A 15,944-nucleotide genomic window follows, 5' to 3' on the forward strand; every position below is an offset into this window, starting at 1 on the left:
ACTGAGAAACAAAAGACTTCTTATCCGCTGGCTCTTTCCAATGAGGACTCTCTCCAAGCAGGTAGATCCCATTCGTCTCACGGCCAATCCCAATCACCTTCCTCGTCTCCAAGTCCTGAAAAATACATCGGTCAGGGAAAAAGGTTACTGAACAGTTTCGATGTTTGGTAATACTACTGACTGAAAGCTAATTAGTGTCAAGTTTAGGAACATGCAAGACAGAGGATAAAGAGATAGTATCAGATAACTTGATGTCACCCTTGCCAGAAATGGGAACAAGAGAGCCATCAACAATGGATACTTTATCTCTACCAGAAGACAAATGATAAGTAGTGAACAATGATGGCAAGCTAGTCATATGGTCAGATGCTCCTGAGTCAATTACCCAACAGTGTTCAGTATTACCTGGAGCTGAAGCATGGTAGGCTGAGGCCCGGGTACCTGAATGAGCAAATGCAGAGGTGGCAGAGGCTGATGGTGACTGAGATGACTGGGCCGAATTCCCAACCTCCTTTTCCAACTGTATCAAGGCAGCCCAAACAGTAGCTAAGGTATCTAGGGGTGTGCCTTTTGTGCCTGACGAGGATGCAAAATCAGTATTCACAGCCATGTGAGCATTACCCCTTTTATTCCTCAGTTTTGCTGGGACTAAATGAGGATGGAGCTTCCAACATGTATCTTTCGTATGCTTGGGTTTCTTGCAATGTTCACATACTAGATCCCGTTTGTCTTCCTTCTTCATGTCTCCTTCTGTATCACCCCCAGACTTAGGTTTAACTGCTGCCAGGGCTGGGGGAAAGGGCTGATGTTGCATCATAACATTCCTCCTGGTCTCTTCACTATGCACCAGAGAGTATGCTTGAGAAAGGGTCACACTGTCTCTTGTTAGTATCTGCTGTCTCACAATGTCAATCTGAATTCAGGCCAGCCAGAAATTCAAACACCCTATTGGTCTCGACTTGCTTTCTATGGGTCTATGCATCTTTCGGACTTTCCCACTCAAGAGTCTCAAAATGGTCAATTTCATGCCACAGTGATTTTAGTGTAGAGAAATACACAAAGACTGGTTTCTCTCCTTGTTTAAGGTTATTCACTTCACACTTTAGTTCATAGGCCCTAGCAACATTAAGGGGTTGGGAGTAGGTCTCCTTCATGACATCCCATATCTCCTTGGCTGTCTTTGCCCACAAGTAATTTCGGATGATATGTGGCTGCATCGAGTTGCACAGCCATGTCATAACCAAGTAGTTCTCCTGAACCCACTTGGTATACATTGGGTCCTCCTTGGAAGGCTCTTTCACATCTCCCAATAGATAGCTAAGTTTTCCCCTTCCCCCAATAGCCATCATGGCTGATTGGGCCCATTCCAAGTAATTGGATCCATCAAATCTCACAGTTGTGATCTGAAACGCAGTCTCAGACATACTACAAGAACTGCTGTTCCCAAACACACCTTCTCCCTGATTTTTGAACTCCATTCTTGGTCAAGAATCAGTAGTTAAGAACTATTAGGGTTTCCACACTAGAAAACAGCACTGAAGCAATCGATCACAATCAAAAAACTGTATGAAATCAGTTCAGATCTGATCTGAAACCAATCGGCAATCAGAATATATGCAGTTTGATAACAGTTCTCACTCTCAAAACAGGCTCGGAAGCCAAAACCAGGTCTGAAACTCACTTAGAATGTACTCAATCAGAATTAGGGTTTCAATCGTAGGGTTAGGAAGACTCTTGTGAGAACATAAACTGTGCTCAGCCGCACTTTCCAAGAGAATTCACAGTCAAGTCTAGACGTAGGGTTAATGACAAACCTATCTTGACCACCTCTGAGAGAAAATAGGAGGGTTCGGCCGCTCTCCTCCTAGATAGGTCCAACCTATCTTGACTGACAGATATCTCAAGGGAAAAATAAAGACTTACCCAGAGAATTCTGATCGCTACCTTCAATTGTGGCCTGAACCCTAACTTCCTCTGATTCTTCCTGATTACCAAAACATTCTGCAAGCCGCGACAAGTCTTCGAACAGCTGCTAAACTTTTCTGGTAACCTCCAAGAATCAGCCAACGAACAGTCTTTTGTAAGCTTCCAGCCCTAAATAGTTCTCATGTGGTCGGCTGGACTAGACTCACATGAGAAACCCTAGATAGGCTCTGATACCAAGTAGTCGATCAAGACTACAATCAATCTTGAATCCCAACTGATTTCTGATTGAGAAAATAGAAGGAAGAGGAAGAAGAAAGGAGAAGAAGCAGAAGTGCACAAGGGTTTTGAAAGGAGGGACAGATTGAATGAGTCTGCCGCTGCCACTCTCTTAATATTTATAGGTTATGTTCACTACATGTAGGAAAGGACAAAACTGCCCTTAATACTTACATGGCAAATAAAACAAATAAAAGACTGAAATAAATAACAAGCTGTCTAAGATAACTACCAACTAACACTGACATGACTAACAAAGGTTACACATGCTGTCATACAAACACAGTGGGGACCACAGCCGTGGGGCCCACATCAGTGTTCTCTACACTTCCCAAGGAATGTCATGGTCTTTTCTCTGATCAGGTCCCCCATGTCTCTTAAATAAGCTGCCTATTCCTGGAGGTCCTGCATTCCGTGACAAATTTCAATTCAAATTAAGCCCAATAGCTCTGTGGAGTGAGGTGCACACCTAAAACACTATTAATGGCCATCTATTCCTTGTAAAGTTTAATGTCCAAATGAAACTGTATCACGTGGAATACCTAACTTTTAGTGTAAACTCCATATCCAACACCTTGTCCAGTCATGTTGCTGTACCTGGGTAACAGACAAGAATAGGTTAGCCAACGCACCTCCACATAACCCTCTCTCCTCATGGAAAGGGCTGGGAATTGATCTACAAATATATCTGGAATGTCATTAAGGAGATCCAGTAGGCATCAAAACAAGGGGAAGAGATTAATAAATATCCCTGCACAACTAGAGGCTGTACAATGGGAATGTACAAACAAAAAATATCCACCGTCAATGTACTGATGTAGCACTACAAAGATATCCCATGAGTATCCTCAGATTTTGGATGCATACTCAGATCAGATTCATAACAATGTATAATGCTCTTTCTGGATTGGCTGAATACTCAATTTAATAGTGTTGTGCACCACAAGTGGCTATGGATAGTGTTGTACCAACCCTACACCAAGAGGGAAGTAGAGACAATGAACTTTGTTCCACTAATCTATCTATGATTGATTTTGGACAATCATAAAAGATAGGTGCTTTCTCTAGATTATCATGTTCTCATAAAAACACATTATTTATCCCTTGAAATATTTAATTTCCACTTCTCTGTTCCTTGGCAGGTGGCAACTTTAAATGTTTTTTTGGTAAGTTACTGAGACTATTATATTAGGGTCTTACAAAAGAAAAAACCACAGAGTCAGCTAGTAAAACATTACACAACTCAAAAATCAAGAGGTCCATGTAAGATTGCTTTTCTTATCCATTCCTTCATTTACAAGACAATCTGCAGCACCTTGAAATGTTTTAAACTGAAAAAAAAAATTCTAACTAGTATATGGCACCAATGCTCATGATGCCCTCAGGCTTATCCAGAGAATCCTTCCCTTCAAGTAGAAGATATATATGGATGCACCATCTTGAGTGGAATAACCGCAGAAGATTTGTTTTAAAGAACTCATTTTTCTATAAATATGGTGCAAATTCTAGACATTAGTATAGTGAAAATTGTCCATATATACAAATTCCAAATTATTCATTTCTTCATGATACTGATGGCAATTTTTTTTCTAATTGCTTGTACATATGATTCCCGACTCATTCTATTATGGTAGGAAAAATAGATAGATCCATTTCATGAGACAATCTAAGCATCAAAAAATGTCTTCTTGTAGAAGCACTTATTATGAGCAACAATAAGTTGGATAATGGGAATAAAATACATTAGACTAAGGTGAACACTATACTTACCCTAGAAAGCGAGCATGGGATATCCAGAGAGAAGGAGAGCAGCAGGCAATTGACACAGCAGTTGAATCTAAAAGTTTATGTTGCCATAGTTCTAGGTAGGAGCCATGCCAATGACCTAACTCTGGTACAGCCTTCTTTTTATTGATTTCTCCTCTCACCTTCTCCATGAGCATTGCCAACATGTCAATGCGGTCAAAATCTAATAAGAGCTCAGTTCCAGGATGTTCTAGTATTGCATATTTGATAATGCTAGGCCATTGTTCAGAGAAATGTTCACCATCAAGTAAAGCAAGTAAAAGATCCAATCGAGCAGAAGTGGAGCGGTTGTTTCCATATAAACACCAAGGAACAAATATTTCCTTGAAAGATTGCAGAAAATTCTCTGATTTTGATTTTTTGTCACCTCCGATAGAAATATCACTGCTCTGATGTCTTTGACCACCAATAGAGAGTTTTGATACTACTTCTTGTGGTCCAAATATTGAAACAGTAATAGATAAAAGTTTGACAGCATCTGGTGAATCCTGTTGGCAGGATGAATAAATGAGTACAAAAAAAAACAAAAAAATAAAAAATAAAATATTCAGGAGATAAATGGCTGCACACATCCTATGCAAAACCCCAAATTAATGTTAATGTGTAGCACATGATAAGGGTTTCAATATCATAGCAGAGGATATTTAAACTCATTCAACTTTGTATCCAATATCTGAAACTTTTACCACAAACATCCTTGTTGTCTGACATCTTGAAGATGCTCTGGTGATATATTCTCATGGAAATATTAATCTAGAACATGTTCCATTTCCATATACACTTTCAGATATACGGTTTACATGATTCTTACTTTCCTGTTAACACCTAAGGGGGAAATTTGTGTCTCTTCTCAATCCCTCGTTAACACCTGGCCAGCCAAGGCACTTAGAAAGAGAGAGTTTTGTGGGATGTATTATTTATCTAAAATTTTGAAGTTGGCATACTGTTATGTATTTTTTTTTCTGCAGCAAGGATTGGTGGTTGAGGAAGAACACTTGGTTGCCTCCTGGTATGCCCATAAGGTCATTTAGTTTTGAGCATGGAAGGCTTATATGGGGATGACCTCACATTCAGCAGTAAAGGGCAGCCCAGTGCATGAGGCTCCTGCAATTGTGGGGTCTGGCTGGGGAGGGACGATGTACGCAGACTTGCCCCTGCACATACAGAGAGGCTGTTTCCAAGATTTGAACCTTGGTCACCCAGCCACCCAGATTGCAATGGAGCAACCCAACCGTTCAGCAGTAAGCCATAATTTTATTAATTTAGGATAATGAATTACAGCCATAGTTTCTTTTCTCTTGAATTGATTTCTGTTCATCATCATCATCTAAGCCTTATATCAGTATATGGGGGTTGGCTACATAAGCCCTGTTTTTCCATTCCGCTCTGTTTAGTGCCATATCCATGGCCAATTTCCCAGTTCCAGAGCAGGATATGAAGAAGGAACTTTAAATGGTTCTGACAACCATGCCAAATCTGATCGACAGGATGGCTGGCTTGAGGTGTACGACTCCACCCTGATTATGGAAAAGTAGGGGTGTTTCAAATGATGTTAGACCAATGGTGTCGGTGAACCACAGCTTGCAGAAGGAAAATCTTTAGCAGAGGTGGCAGGGATCCAAGGCTGGCCAATGGATGCCATGGGCAAAGTGTTGTGAGGAGCCAAAGCAAATTACATTGTAGTGGAGCACAAGGACAACAATCAACGATTGCAGAGGTTCTACACATTGACAATGAAATTGCTATCTTGGAATGTGAGGGGCTTAAGGGTCCTAGAGAAATAGAGTGTTGTAAAAGCAGTGATCCAAAAATGGCGCCCATATGTGGTCATGCTACAAGAGTCTAAAAAGGAAAAGTGATCGAATGAATTTAGGGTAGCGGTGATTGTCAGTGGTTTGGAAGACCTACTGTATGGGACCTCTGGTAGTACCCTCATCCTTTGGGATCCAAGAGTAATTAGGGCCCACTATGTTTTTTGTGGGGACCTCTCTTTCAGAGGTCTTTGCTGCATCTAATGGAGATAGTGGGTGTTCTCATGGGTTTATGGTCCAACAGAGAGCAACCAGAGGGGGGAAGCTTTGGAGGGAGATTGAAGAAGTCCATTCGGTAGTCGCTGCCTTGGTGCATAGCTGGAGACTTCTCAATGTGGTGAGGTTTTCCTTTGAGAAGAAAGGAGGTTCTATGGTTTACAACTGATACATTGGTTTCTGGAGACTTTGTGAATAGAACGGGGTTGATCGACTTGCAACTACAGAGAGTAATTTTTGGACAAACCTTTCTCTATCAATGTTGGGTTACTTTCTAATCAAAATTGATCGGTAACAGGCTTTTCCAGATATAGTGCAATGAGCCCTGCCTTAACCTGCTTCAGACCACTTTCCTCTGCTTCTATTGTCTGCTGAGGTTTCTAGATGCCCAGCTGCTATTCGTTTTGAACTAATGCTCTTGGAAGTTCCTGGATTCTATGGTAAGGTTAAAAAATGGTGGGAAGTTGATGACGCATCATTACATTTCAAATAGAAGCTCTGATTCTTGAAATCAAAGATCAAGATCTGGAATCCTGAGGAGCTTGGTTCGCCAAAAGGAGAGGATGCTAAACACCATTGCTGAGTTAGATGAGAAGGAAGCTTCGAGCAACTTGTCCAAGAACAAAATCCAAAGGAGGGGTCTGGCAAGAGATGAATTCAGTAGGGTATGTCATATGGAGGAAGTATCTTGGTGACAGAAGTCAAGACATTGTGGTTGAAGTGGGAGACAAGAACACCCAGTTTCTTCACCAGATGGCTAATGCCAGAAGAAGGCAGAACACAATCACATCGCCTTTGTTGTAGACTTCTATGAAGCATTATTTGTCAATGGAATGCAAAAGCCCCGGTTAGATGGTATCAAGTTTGCTCATCTAGAGGAAAGGGGTCGTGCTTGGCTGGAGAGTGATTTTGAAGAATTTAGCAGGCTTTACAGGACTTGCAAGGGGACAAAACCTCGGGCCTGGATGGACAGCTTCTCTATAGGCTTTTATACAAGGTGTTAAAATATCATAAAGGTGGATCTGCTAGCCACAAACAAGGACTTCCAACAAAATGCAGAGCTTTCTCAAGGTGCAAGGTCAAACTTCATTTCTCTAACACCGAAAGTGTCTGGTGCCACTGAGTTGAGGGATTTCAGACCTGTTAACCTGATAAGCAGTGGGGAAGTTGGTTATTCTATCAAAGGGTGCATTCATGGACGGGAGACAAAATCTGGATGGCCCACTTATTGCAAACGAGTGCATTGATTCAAGACATGACAAGGGGAGTTGGGCTTGGTTTGCAAGATTGACTTAGAAAAGGCCTTATGACCATATGCATTGGCTTTTTGTTAATTATGTCTTGACTAGGATGGGCTTTGGAACAGTTTGGAAGTAGATGGCTGGATGAATTAGTGATCCATGGTTCTTAGTCATTGTTAACAGAGTCCCAGTAGGCTACATCGAAGGAGAAAGAGGACTTTGGCAGGGTGACCCTCTTTCATGATTTCACCTTTTCTATTCTCTTTAGTGGTGGATCCTTTGGGTAGAATGATAAACAAGGTTGTGGAAGGAGGCTACTTAGAAGGCTTCTCGGTTGGAACTGGAGGTCCAATGATATCTTTATTGCAATTTGCAAATGACACCCTAGTTTTCTCAAGGGCTGCTCAAGCAGACTTAATGTTTCTTAGGTACCTTTTTATCTGTTTTGAAGTGGCCTCTGGGCTGAAGATTAATCTTCAAAAAACCAAAATCATCCCAGTGGTTGAGGTGCCTCACATAGTTGAATTAGCAAGTCATTTGGGGTGCAGAGTGAGTACTTTGCCTTCTAAATATCTAGGCTTACTTCTCAGAGGGAAATATGGATCCAGTTCCCTGTGGGACCCAACCACTGAAAGATACAAGAAAAGGCTCCCCGAGTGGAAGGGTAGGTTGCTGTCCAAAGGGGGAAAAGTCACCTTAATTCAGAGTGTCTTGTCTAGCCTCCTGATCTATTATCTTTCACTGTTCTCTCTGCTAGATCCAGTTGCAAAATCACTTGAAAAATTAAGGAGAGATTTCTTATGGGATGGCCCAAACAATGAGAAGAAGCTGCAATTGGTTGCATGGGATTCCATATGTGAACCAAAGGAGTTAGCTGGAGTTGGCTATAAGAGGTTGAGACAGATGAACGATGCCCTTCTCTGTAAATGGTTGTGGAGATTTGTGGAGGAACCAAATAATCTCTAGCGCCAAGTCATCCACTGCAAATATGGTAGCGCCCCGATTGATTGGGTTTCCCTTCAGCCATAACAGTCTTTTGGAACAAGCATTTGGAAAGGAATAATGGCTCAGCTCCCTTTGTTTCAAAATCACATATCTTTTAAAGTGGGAGATGGGAGTCGGGTCCTTTTCTGGAAAGACAGGTGGTGTGCAAATCAACCGCTGGCAGAGGCTTTTCCTTCACTATTCTCCTTAGCCTGTAATGAAGACAGTGCTGTAAAAGACTTCTTTTAGTTGGTTAATGGTCAGGTGGTGTGGGTTCCAAGCTTTCAGACGAACCTGAATGATTGGGAGGTTGAAATCTTGGGTGAGTTGCTAGGCAGTATACAAACAGCCCAGAAAAAGATTGCAATTTTTCTACAAGATCTTTTCATTTAGCTATGCTGGGCACAGGACAAAAAGTAGATTGGTCAAAAAGTCCCATCTAAAATCAAATTTTTGTGTGACTGGCTGCAAGAGAGAAGGTGCAGACTGCTGAAGCTCTTTTGAAGCATGGATTTGAGGTTGATAGTGTTTGCAGCTTGTGTGGTTTGGTCTCAAGAGTCTATCCAACACCTGCTAATTCATTGCTCCTATTATCAGGTGTGGTGCCATTTTGCAAAGCTCTTCGAGCTGTTTTAGATCCCCCCACACTTTGTTAAAGGAGAGGTCTGAATTATTTTCTATTTTTTTTATCAGCAAGAAATTTGGATTAAGTTGAAATGATTTCAAATTATTTTTTGTATTCAAATCCTTCTTTATGGAAATAAGAACCTAATTTGGCTCCATTGTTTGTGTTATTCAATCTGATAATGCTAAAGAATACATGTCTTCACCATTTACTAAATTCTATAATGAGCATGGAATCCTACATCAACTTCTGTTGATATACCACAACAGAATGGTGTAGCTAAACACAAAAGCTGCCATTTACTAGACGTTACATGGGCCCTCCTTATTCAGATGCATGTGCCAAAAATTTATTGGAGTGGTGTTGTTCTTACTACCTGTTATCTCATTAACCGAATTCCTTTAGTAGTCCTACACAATAAGATGCCCCATTCTGTATTGTTTCCTGATGCTCCCTTGTTTAATTTACCACATCGCATTTTTGGATGTGTTTGCTTTTCTCATCTCTTTGACTATCAAAGTGACTAGCTTGAACCTTGTGTGGTAAAGTGTGTCTTTTTGAGATATTCAAAAACTTAGAAAGGGTACAAATGTTATAGTCCTTCTCTATGTTGTCACTTTGTTAGTGTTAGTGTTGATGTTACCTTTCATGGGTCTACTGCATATTTCTCTTCTAGTGCTTCTCTTCCTTCTCCCTAGGGTGGTTCTCTCCTTCTCCCTGTTCTTTTTTGTGACTCTTCTCCAGAGCTCACCAATACTACTCTACCTAGGCCACCTATTCAACAGATATATCTACAGACACGGCTAGCTTCAGCTCCAACTTCATCTGCTTTGCTGTCTGCAGGTCCTATTAACCCTCTACTACTACAATTGTGCAGCCTCCTTCAGGCCTTGACTTACCCATGGAGTGTTTATGTACCACACATCCTATTATCCACTTTGCTTCTTATTAGTCATTATCACCTTCTACACTTTCTTTTGTTACTTACCCATCCCTACATGAGGTCTGATCACCTTGTCATTATCACCTTCTCTATCCCTAATTTTCCTACATAAAGCCTTGTCTGATCCTAGGTGGAGGACAATTATGAAAGAAGAAATGTTCGCTCTTCATCAAAACAAAACATGGGATTTAGTCCCTCTCCCTTCTGGTAAGCAACCCGTGGGATGTCGATGGACATATGTTGTGAAATTTAACTTTGATGGTACAATGGAAGAAGTATACATGAAGCAACCACCTGGGTTTATTGCTTAAGGGAAGTATAGGGGTATGTTTTGCAAGTTAAAGAAGGCATTGTATGGTCTAAAACAATCTTCATGTGCTTGGTTTGGCAAGTTTAGTGAAGTGGTTGTGGAATTTGGATTACATAGATGTTTGCCTAACTATTTTGTGCTTGGCAAGATTTCTAGTGATGGTATCATTATCCTTGTTATCTATGTAGATGGCATTGTTATCACAGGAAGCAACTCACAAGGCATTAGTGAATTGAAGCGCTTTCTACAAGAAAGACTTCATACTAAAGACCTTGGCAAACTGAGATATTTCCTTGGCATAGAAGTTATGAGATCAATCACATTCTCTCTGTCACAATATAAATATACATTGGATTTACTTGAAGAGACGAGTATGATAGGGATGTATACCGGTTTCTACACCCATGGATCCTAATACTAAACTTGTTTTAGATCAAGTTGAGTTAGTAGATGATCCTATGCAATACAGGAAACTTGTGGGGAAGTCGAATTACTTGACTATTACTCATCTAGATATTTGTTTTGTAATGGGGGTTGTAAGTTAGTTGACTGTGGTTATTTGACTGTATTTGGGTTCACAAGTGCTAACTAGGCTAGATCAGTAACAGATAGAAGGACAACAACAGGATATTGTATTTTAGGTGGCAATCTTATTTCTTGGAAGAGCAAGAAACATAACGTTGTGGTTAAATCAAGTATAGGAGTCATGCAACAGGAGAACTACTGTGGCTCAAGAGTCGTCTTCATGAAATTGGGATTCCAATAAAGACTCCTATGCACTTACACTGTGATAATCAGGATGCCGTTCATATTGCAACAAACCTAGTTTTCCATGAGAGGATGAAACATATTGAGGTAGATTGCCATTTTGTTAAAAAGAAGACTCAAAGTAGTGATACTGATACACCATTTGTGAAGACAGGAGATCAGTTAGCTGATTTATGGACCAAGGCCCTACATTGTCCCCGTATTAACCTTATCACTAAAAAGCCGGGCCTATAAGATACATATGCACCAGCTTGAGGGGGAATGTTGAAAGAGTGTTATCTTAGGTGTACTTGGAAGACAGGGTTGTTAAGTAATTATGGTTTTAGAATAAGGACCTCCAGTCCACTGTCTTTTTATAATTAAGGGCATATTTGTAATTTTCCTTTTTATTTAATGTTAATACAAAGCTGGGCCGACTGCTAAGAGGAGATTAAGTCATTCTAATCTCTCTCAAAGACAGTTCAGTGGTTCTTCTCTTCTCTCCTCTCTTTCTCTCTTTCTTTTCAGCACTATATCTTGCTATTAATGTCTCTGCCATACCATATTTTACACAGTGGAAGTTACAATAGGGAAGGTTGATAGGAGTTTGACTTATCAAAAAAAAGGTTGAAAGGAGTTTGATTAGTTGGGCTGGTAGTTCAAAGCTTTTTTGTGGGAGTGTCTGCCCATATGTTGATCAGTGGTGATCCCTTTTATTTTGATTGCTATTTAAATGCTTTAATGTATATGATCTGTGCATACTTACAGGCATTTTTTTGTACATGAGTTGAGGGTGACTTGCCCTCCTTTTGATTATTAATATAATACTTTTACACTGCTTATAAAAAAAACCATTGTTAAATTATTAGTGTTTAAATATTTTCTCACTACTTTTTTTATCAATCATTTCATACTACTTTAACCCTTGACCTTCTTGGTCTGCCCCTAGCTCTTATAGCCTCTTCAACTCGCAAAAGATCACTTCTTCTTACAGGTTCTGTAGATAGTCTGACCAAACCATCTTACTCATTTTATTACCTATTGAAGCTACTCCTAGGTTCCTTCCAATGACATCATTTATGATCCTATCCTTTTTCATTTTTGAACTCATCCATTTCAGCATATGCATTTCTGTGGTTCTGCCACACTCATTTTTTGGACACGTTCTTAATTGCCGAACACTATACTCCATATAGCATTGCTGGTCTTACAACTGTTTTATAGAATAATCCTTTTAATCTGAGTGGTATTCACCTATCACGTAAGACTTCGAATGCAACCCTCGATTTTTCTCATCCCACTCTAATTCAATGGGTGGCATTCTTGATCCTCCTCAACCTCTTCCTTGTTATGAATTATCGAACCAAAGTTCCCTGAGTTATGAATTAATGGAAAATGTCACGTTTTAATCTCTTGGTATCCAATCGCAAATATACCCTGATTTGCACTTGTTTTTCTTTTTTTTTTTATCAACAACAGAAAATTTTTATTAAACTTAAAAGATGATACAAGAGAAATAGGGAGGGATAAGTTCTCTTAACCCTCCCCAACAAAATACACAAGCTTACAACAAAGACCAAAACAAGTTTCCCCTTTCCACCCCTTGTTTAGCAAGTACATCAGCAAAGGAGTTGGCACTTCTTTCACCCACTGAAATCTCAATTCCATATTCTAGATCTACCATTTAAACCTTCTTTTTTCATTTACATAATGCCAAAACCCAATATTCTCTTTTTATAGCCAATTAATCACCAACTTAGAATCACTTTCAACAATCAATCTTCTAATATTTAGCTCTTGTTTCTATTTTGGTCATACTTATTTTAAAACCTTTTGTTTCCAAGGTCTCTGACCATAAACGTAACTTTGCATTTAATCCATCATTAGTTTCAAAAATTAATACAATGTCATCAGCAAACCACAAGCACCATAGGGCTCCTGAATATAGGATAATTGATTTATGTTATTGATGAAAAATAACTAAAACAAATATGGGTCAATTTCATTGCAATGCAAAATGTGTACATGCACGAGTATGTACCCTCTTCTCTGCATGAGATAGGAAGGGTCTTCACAGTAATAATTGCAAAGAATGCATTGAAGTAACATACATTCTGCAACTCACCATAGATCTGATCAATGGAAAAGAGTTTGCCACCATTGGTCTTGATAAATACACTAAAGGCCACCTTTCACCTTTCTGAACTGCATATTCGTCCAGTAATATCAAAAAGTTCACAACTTGTTCAACGTGCTCAGAAAGTTTCTGTAGGTGTTCTTGCCTAAGTATCTCCAAAATGTCCTCTTGAAATGATGCAGAGAAAGGGTCAAGTAAGTCACACTCCTTTGAAGAAAACTCTGATAAAATTCCAATTATGCATTTCCCCAAATCCTGGAGATATCCCATAGGATACTTGATTGTCACTGGGTCCATTTTCGTTTCTTGAAAAGCTTGAGTGTTATTTTCAAAAGAGCATATAGAATTCCCATATGAGACACCACCATGACCTTTTGGGTGGACTACCAAAAGGTAATCATGCCACAGAAGTGTTACAAGAATATTCTGAACAAGACCAATTTGGAAATGAGAAATGGCATCTACCCCATTGCAAAATCTGCAAAGCAAAAAAGTTACAGAAAGCCGATAACCAGGAAATTAACAGAACATTGCAATATGGAGATTAGTGAAATTAAACACCTAATTCTGTTACGTAGTGGATACATAACAATCATATATGAATAAATTCTGAAAGAAGTTGGAAAATTTGCACCTTGATGCATTATGCACAGCCCAAATAAAACATTCTTTAAATGCATTGAAGAAGGCCAATCGATCTGCTGTTGAAGGATTAAATGGGTTCCTACCATCCCATAGGTATTGGAAGAAGCTCAGAAGAAATTGCTCCCCATGAACTGCTTTAACAACTATAGTATCTAATAACACAATTAGAACAGGATAGGAAGCCTGCCGTGATCCATAGCATCCATTCTTCAAGAAATGCCAAAATCGATTTACTGCAGTTTTCTGAACATTGGGAAGTGTCCAGCTGTCAGGAAAGCTTTTAGAAAACAACAATATTGTTTCCCACATTGAGGAGTGGCATGCCGGGTCCTTTTCTTGAAAAGCACCAAGTATATTGACAGACAGAGTCTTCATATTTCCTTCGTTAAAAACATGAGGTACATGTTTAATGAAACTCCCCAACACTGAATATGTAGCTGATCGAACACCAGGGCTCTGAGACTTCAGGAATTCCAGAAAATATTTGTGAGTGGAAAACATCTTTTCAGCAGAAGAAATAACAGTTGTCCTGGCCTTAGATGCATTTTTTGGTTCAGCAATCACGTTTTCAAAACCAGGTCTTTGCACTTGCATTCCCAACAAAATATCAAGAAGTGTAGCCAATGCTAGTAATGATGAAGAAATTACCTGCAACCCAAGGAGGAATTTTAAATATAGCATTAGGGAAGGACCAATAGCTTGGACAAAACATAAGAAAAACTATAATTTACAGATAAATCTGATGCACTATCTTATCATATCCAGGGATTATAACCCATTAAGAAAAACCAACAAGATAAGACAGATAATGACTTGATGGACTCAATTTAATCAAAAAGTAGGAAATATAAACAACCAATAGAAGAGCTATCTTTTCTGAAAGGTAACTAGCAATTTCATTAAAGTATAGGATAAATAATAGTTAAAAATTTTGCAAAATGATCCAAACTATACTTAGGATCCCAAAAGTATAAGGATGTAAATAAATTAAAAAAAGTACAACACATCCAGCCCTATATCTCTCAGTTAAAAGGTAGGGCTATAATTATATAAAATTTATAATTAATAATTTCAATAAATTATATTTATATAAATTTATTATATATATTGGATTAAAAAAACTTTTGAATAACTGAAAAGAAATATCCAATCTTCATTGTAACAAGATCAGTAACTGAAAAATTACTAATCTATTCATATTATTCTGAAAAGAATAACTCAGTGGCAACAGCACATCCTAAAATGAGAAGAGTGGAAAGTGAAAAAATTGTTTCTGACACACGCACACAAAGTTCATTGGCATAATTGGAATTATGAAAGATAAATGATGCTGGACTTCTAAAGCGAACAGCTAACAATGATCTGAGCCAATAAATGAATACAAAATGGAAATTTTGAAAATAAAATGTGTACACGCTGGTGTATATCTTCCAGTTCATCCAATGGAGCCACTTTATCGGATATAGCTTGTGGTGTGAGCTTTAGATTTTCTTCTATGTATAGAAGTATTTCATTTGCACACAGACTCAATGCATCTAATCTCTTCTCTTGTGCTGGAAAGGCTGCCTGCATTAATAGTTTAATGGTCAGAAATAACCACATAAATGAACACAATTTCCACTTAAATTTTAGTTAATAAATGATTGGGACAAAGTACAAAACAAGCAAACATGCATCATAAAAAAAAAAAGAAACACCAAGAAAAAACACAGGGAAGGCAACAGTGCGGGGCTCCAAAGGAAAATAAAATTAGGTATGGTTATGGCATATTAATCTTTTTGAAACAATTGATCACTTCAAACATGTAATAAGTTGAATTATAAAACAGTAATACTAAACGGTAGAAAATCTCATTCACTTCCTTGTGCTTGAAAAGGGAAATTAAGTTTAAATCAATGGTTCATCAAAGAGCATGGTGTTTATTGAAAATGCACATTATAATGCAATTACAAATCACCAAATAAAAACAGATAAGAATTAGTGTACCTAGAATACCAAGAAGAGCATAGCCCCTTAAGCAGGACTATATCTTTTTATTTATTTATTTAATTTTTTATCAGCAACAAAAAGTAAATGTGTTCATTAGAAAGATTAAATGGTACAACCAGTACTTGTAATGTGATGACAAATAGAGACCTTTATGCAGGACTATATCGGGTAGGATTTAGATAGAATCCAGCAACATCCAAGTCTGATCCAATTTATCAGTTAATCTGATCGAAAAAGTACAAAATTGAAGGTATTGTAAATTAATTTAAGGGTATCCTTTACAAAAGG

General features: G+C 38.7%; 1 protein-coding gene across 2 annotated transcripts in view; it reads right to left on the reverse strand.

Annotated features, from left to right (window-relative positions):
• LOC104597233 (HEAT/U-box domain-containing protein) overlaps nucleotides 1-15,944 on the reverse strand; it is a 69,996-nt gene that overhangs the window by 15,121 nt on the left and 38,931 nt on the right. For both annotated transcript variants that reach the window (XM_010258678.3, XM_088898379.1), the window contains 4 exons: nucleotides 15,081-15,233; nucleotides 13,657-14,315; nucleotides 13,011-13,500; nucleotides 3,973-4,496 (listed from right to left, as the gene is read on the reverse strand). In XM_010258678.3, the coding sequence (XP_010256980.1) occupies nucleotides 3,973-4,496; nucleotides 13,011-13,500; nucleotides 13,657-14,315; nucleotides 15,081-15,233 (1,826 nt within the window). The remainder of the gene's footprint in view (nucleotides 1-3,972; nucleotides 4,497-13,010; nucleotides 13,501-13,656; nucleotides 14,316-15,080; nucleotides 15,234-15,944) is intronic.

This window comes from Nelumbo nucifera, chromosome 2, assembly GCF_055504915.1.
Source record: "Nelumbo nucifera cultivar China Antique chromosome 2, China Antique-T2T, whole genome shotgun sequence".
Lineage (NCBI taxonomy): Eukaryota > Viridiplantae > Streptophyta > Magnoliopsida > Proteales > Nelumbonaceae > Nelumbo > Nelumbo nucifera.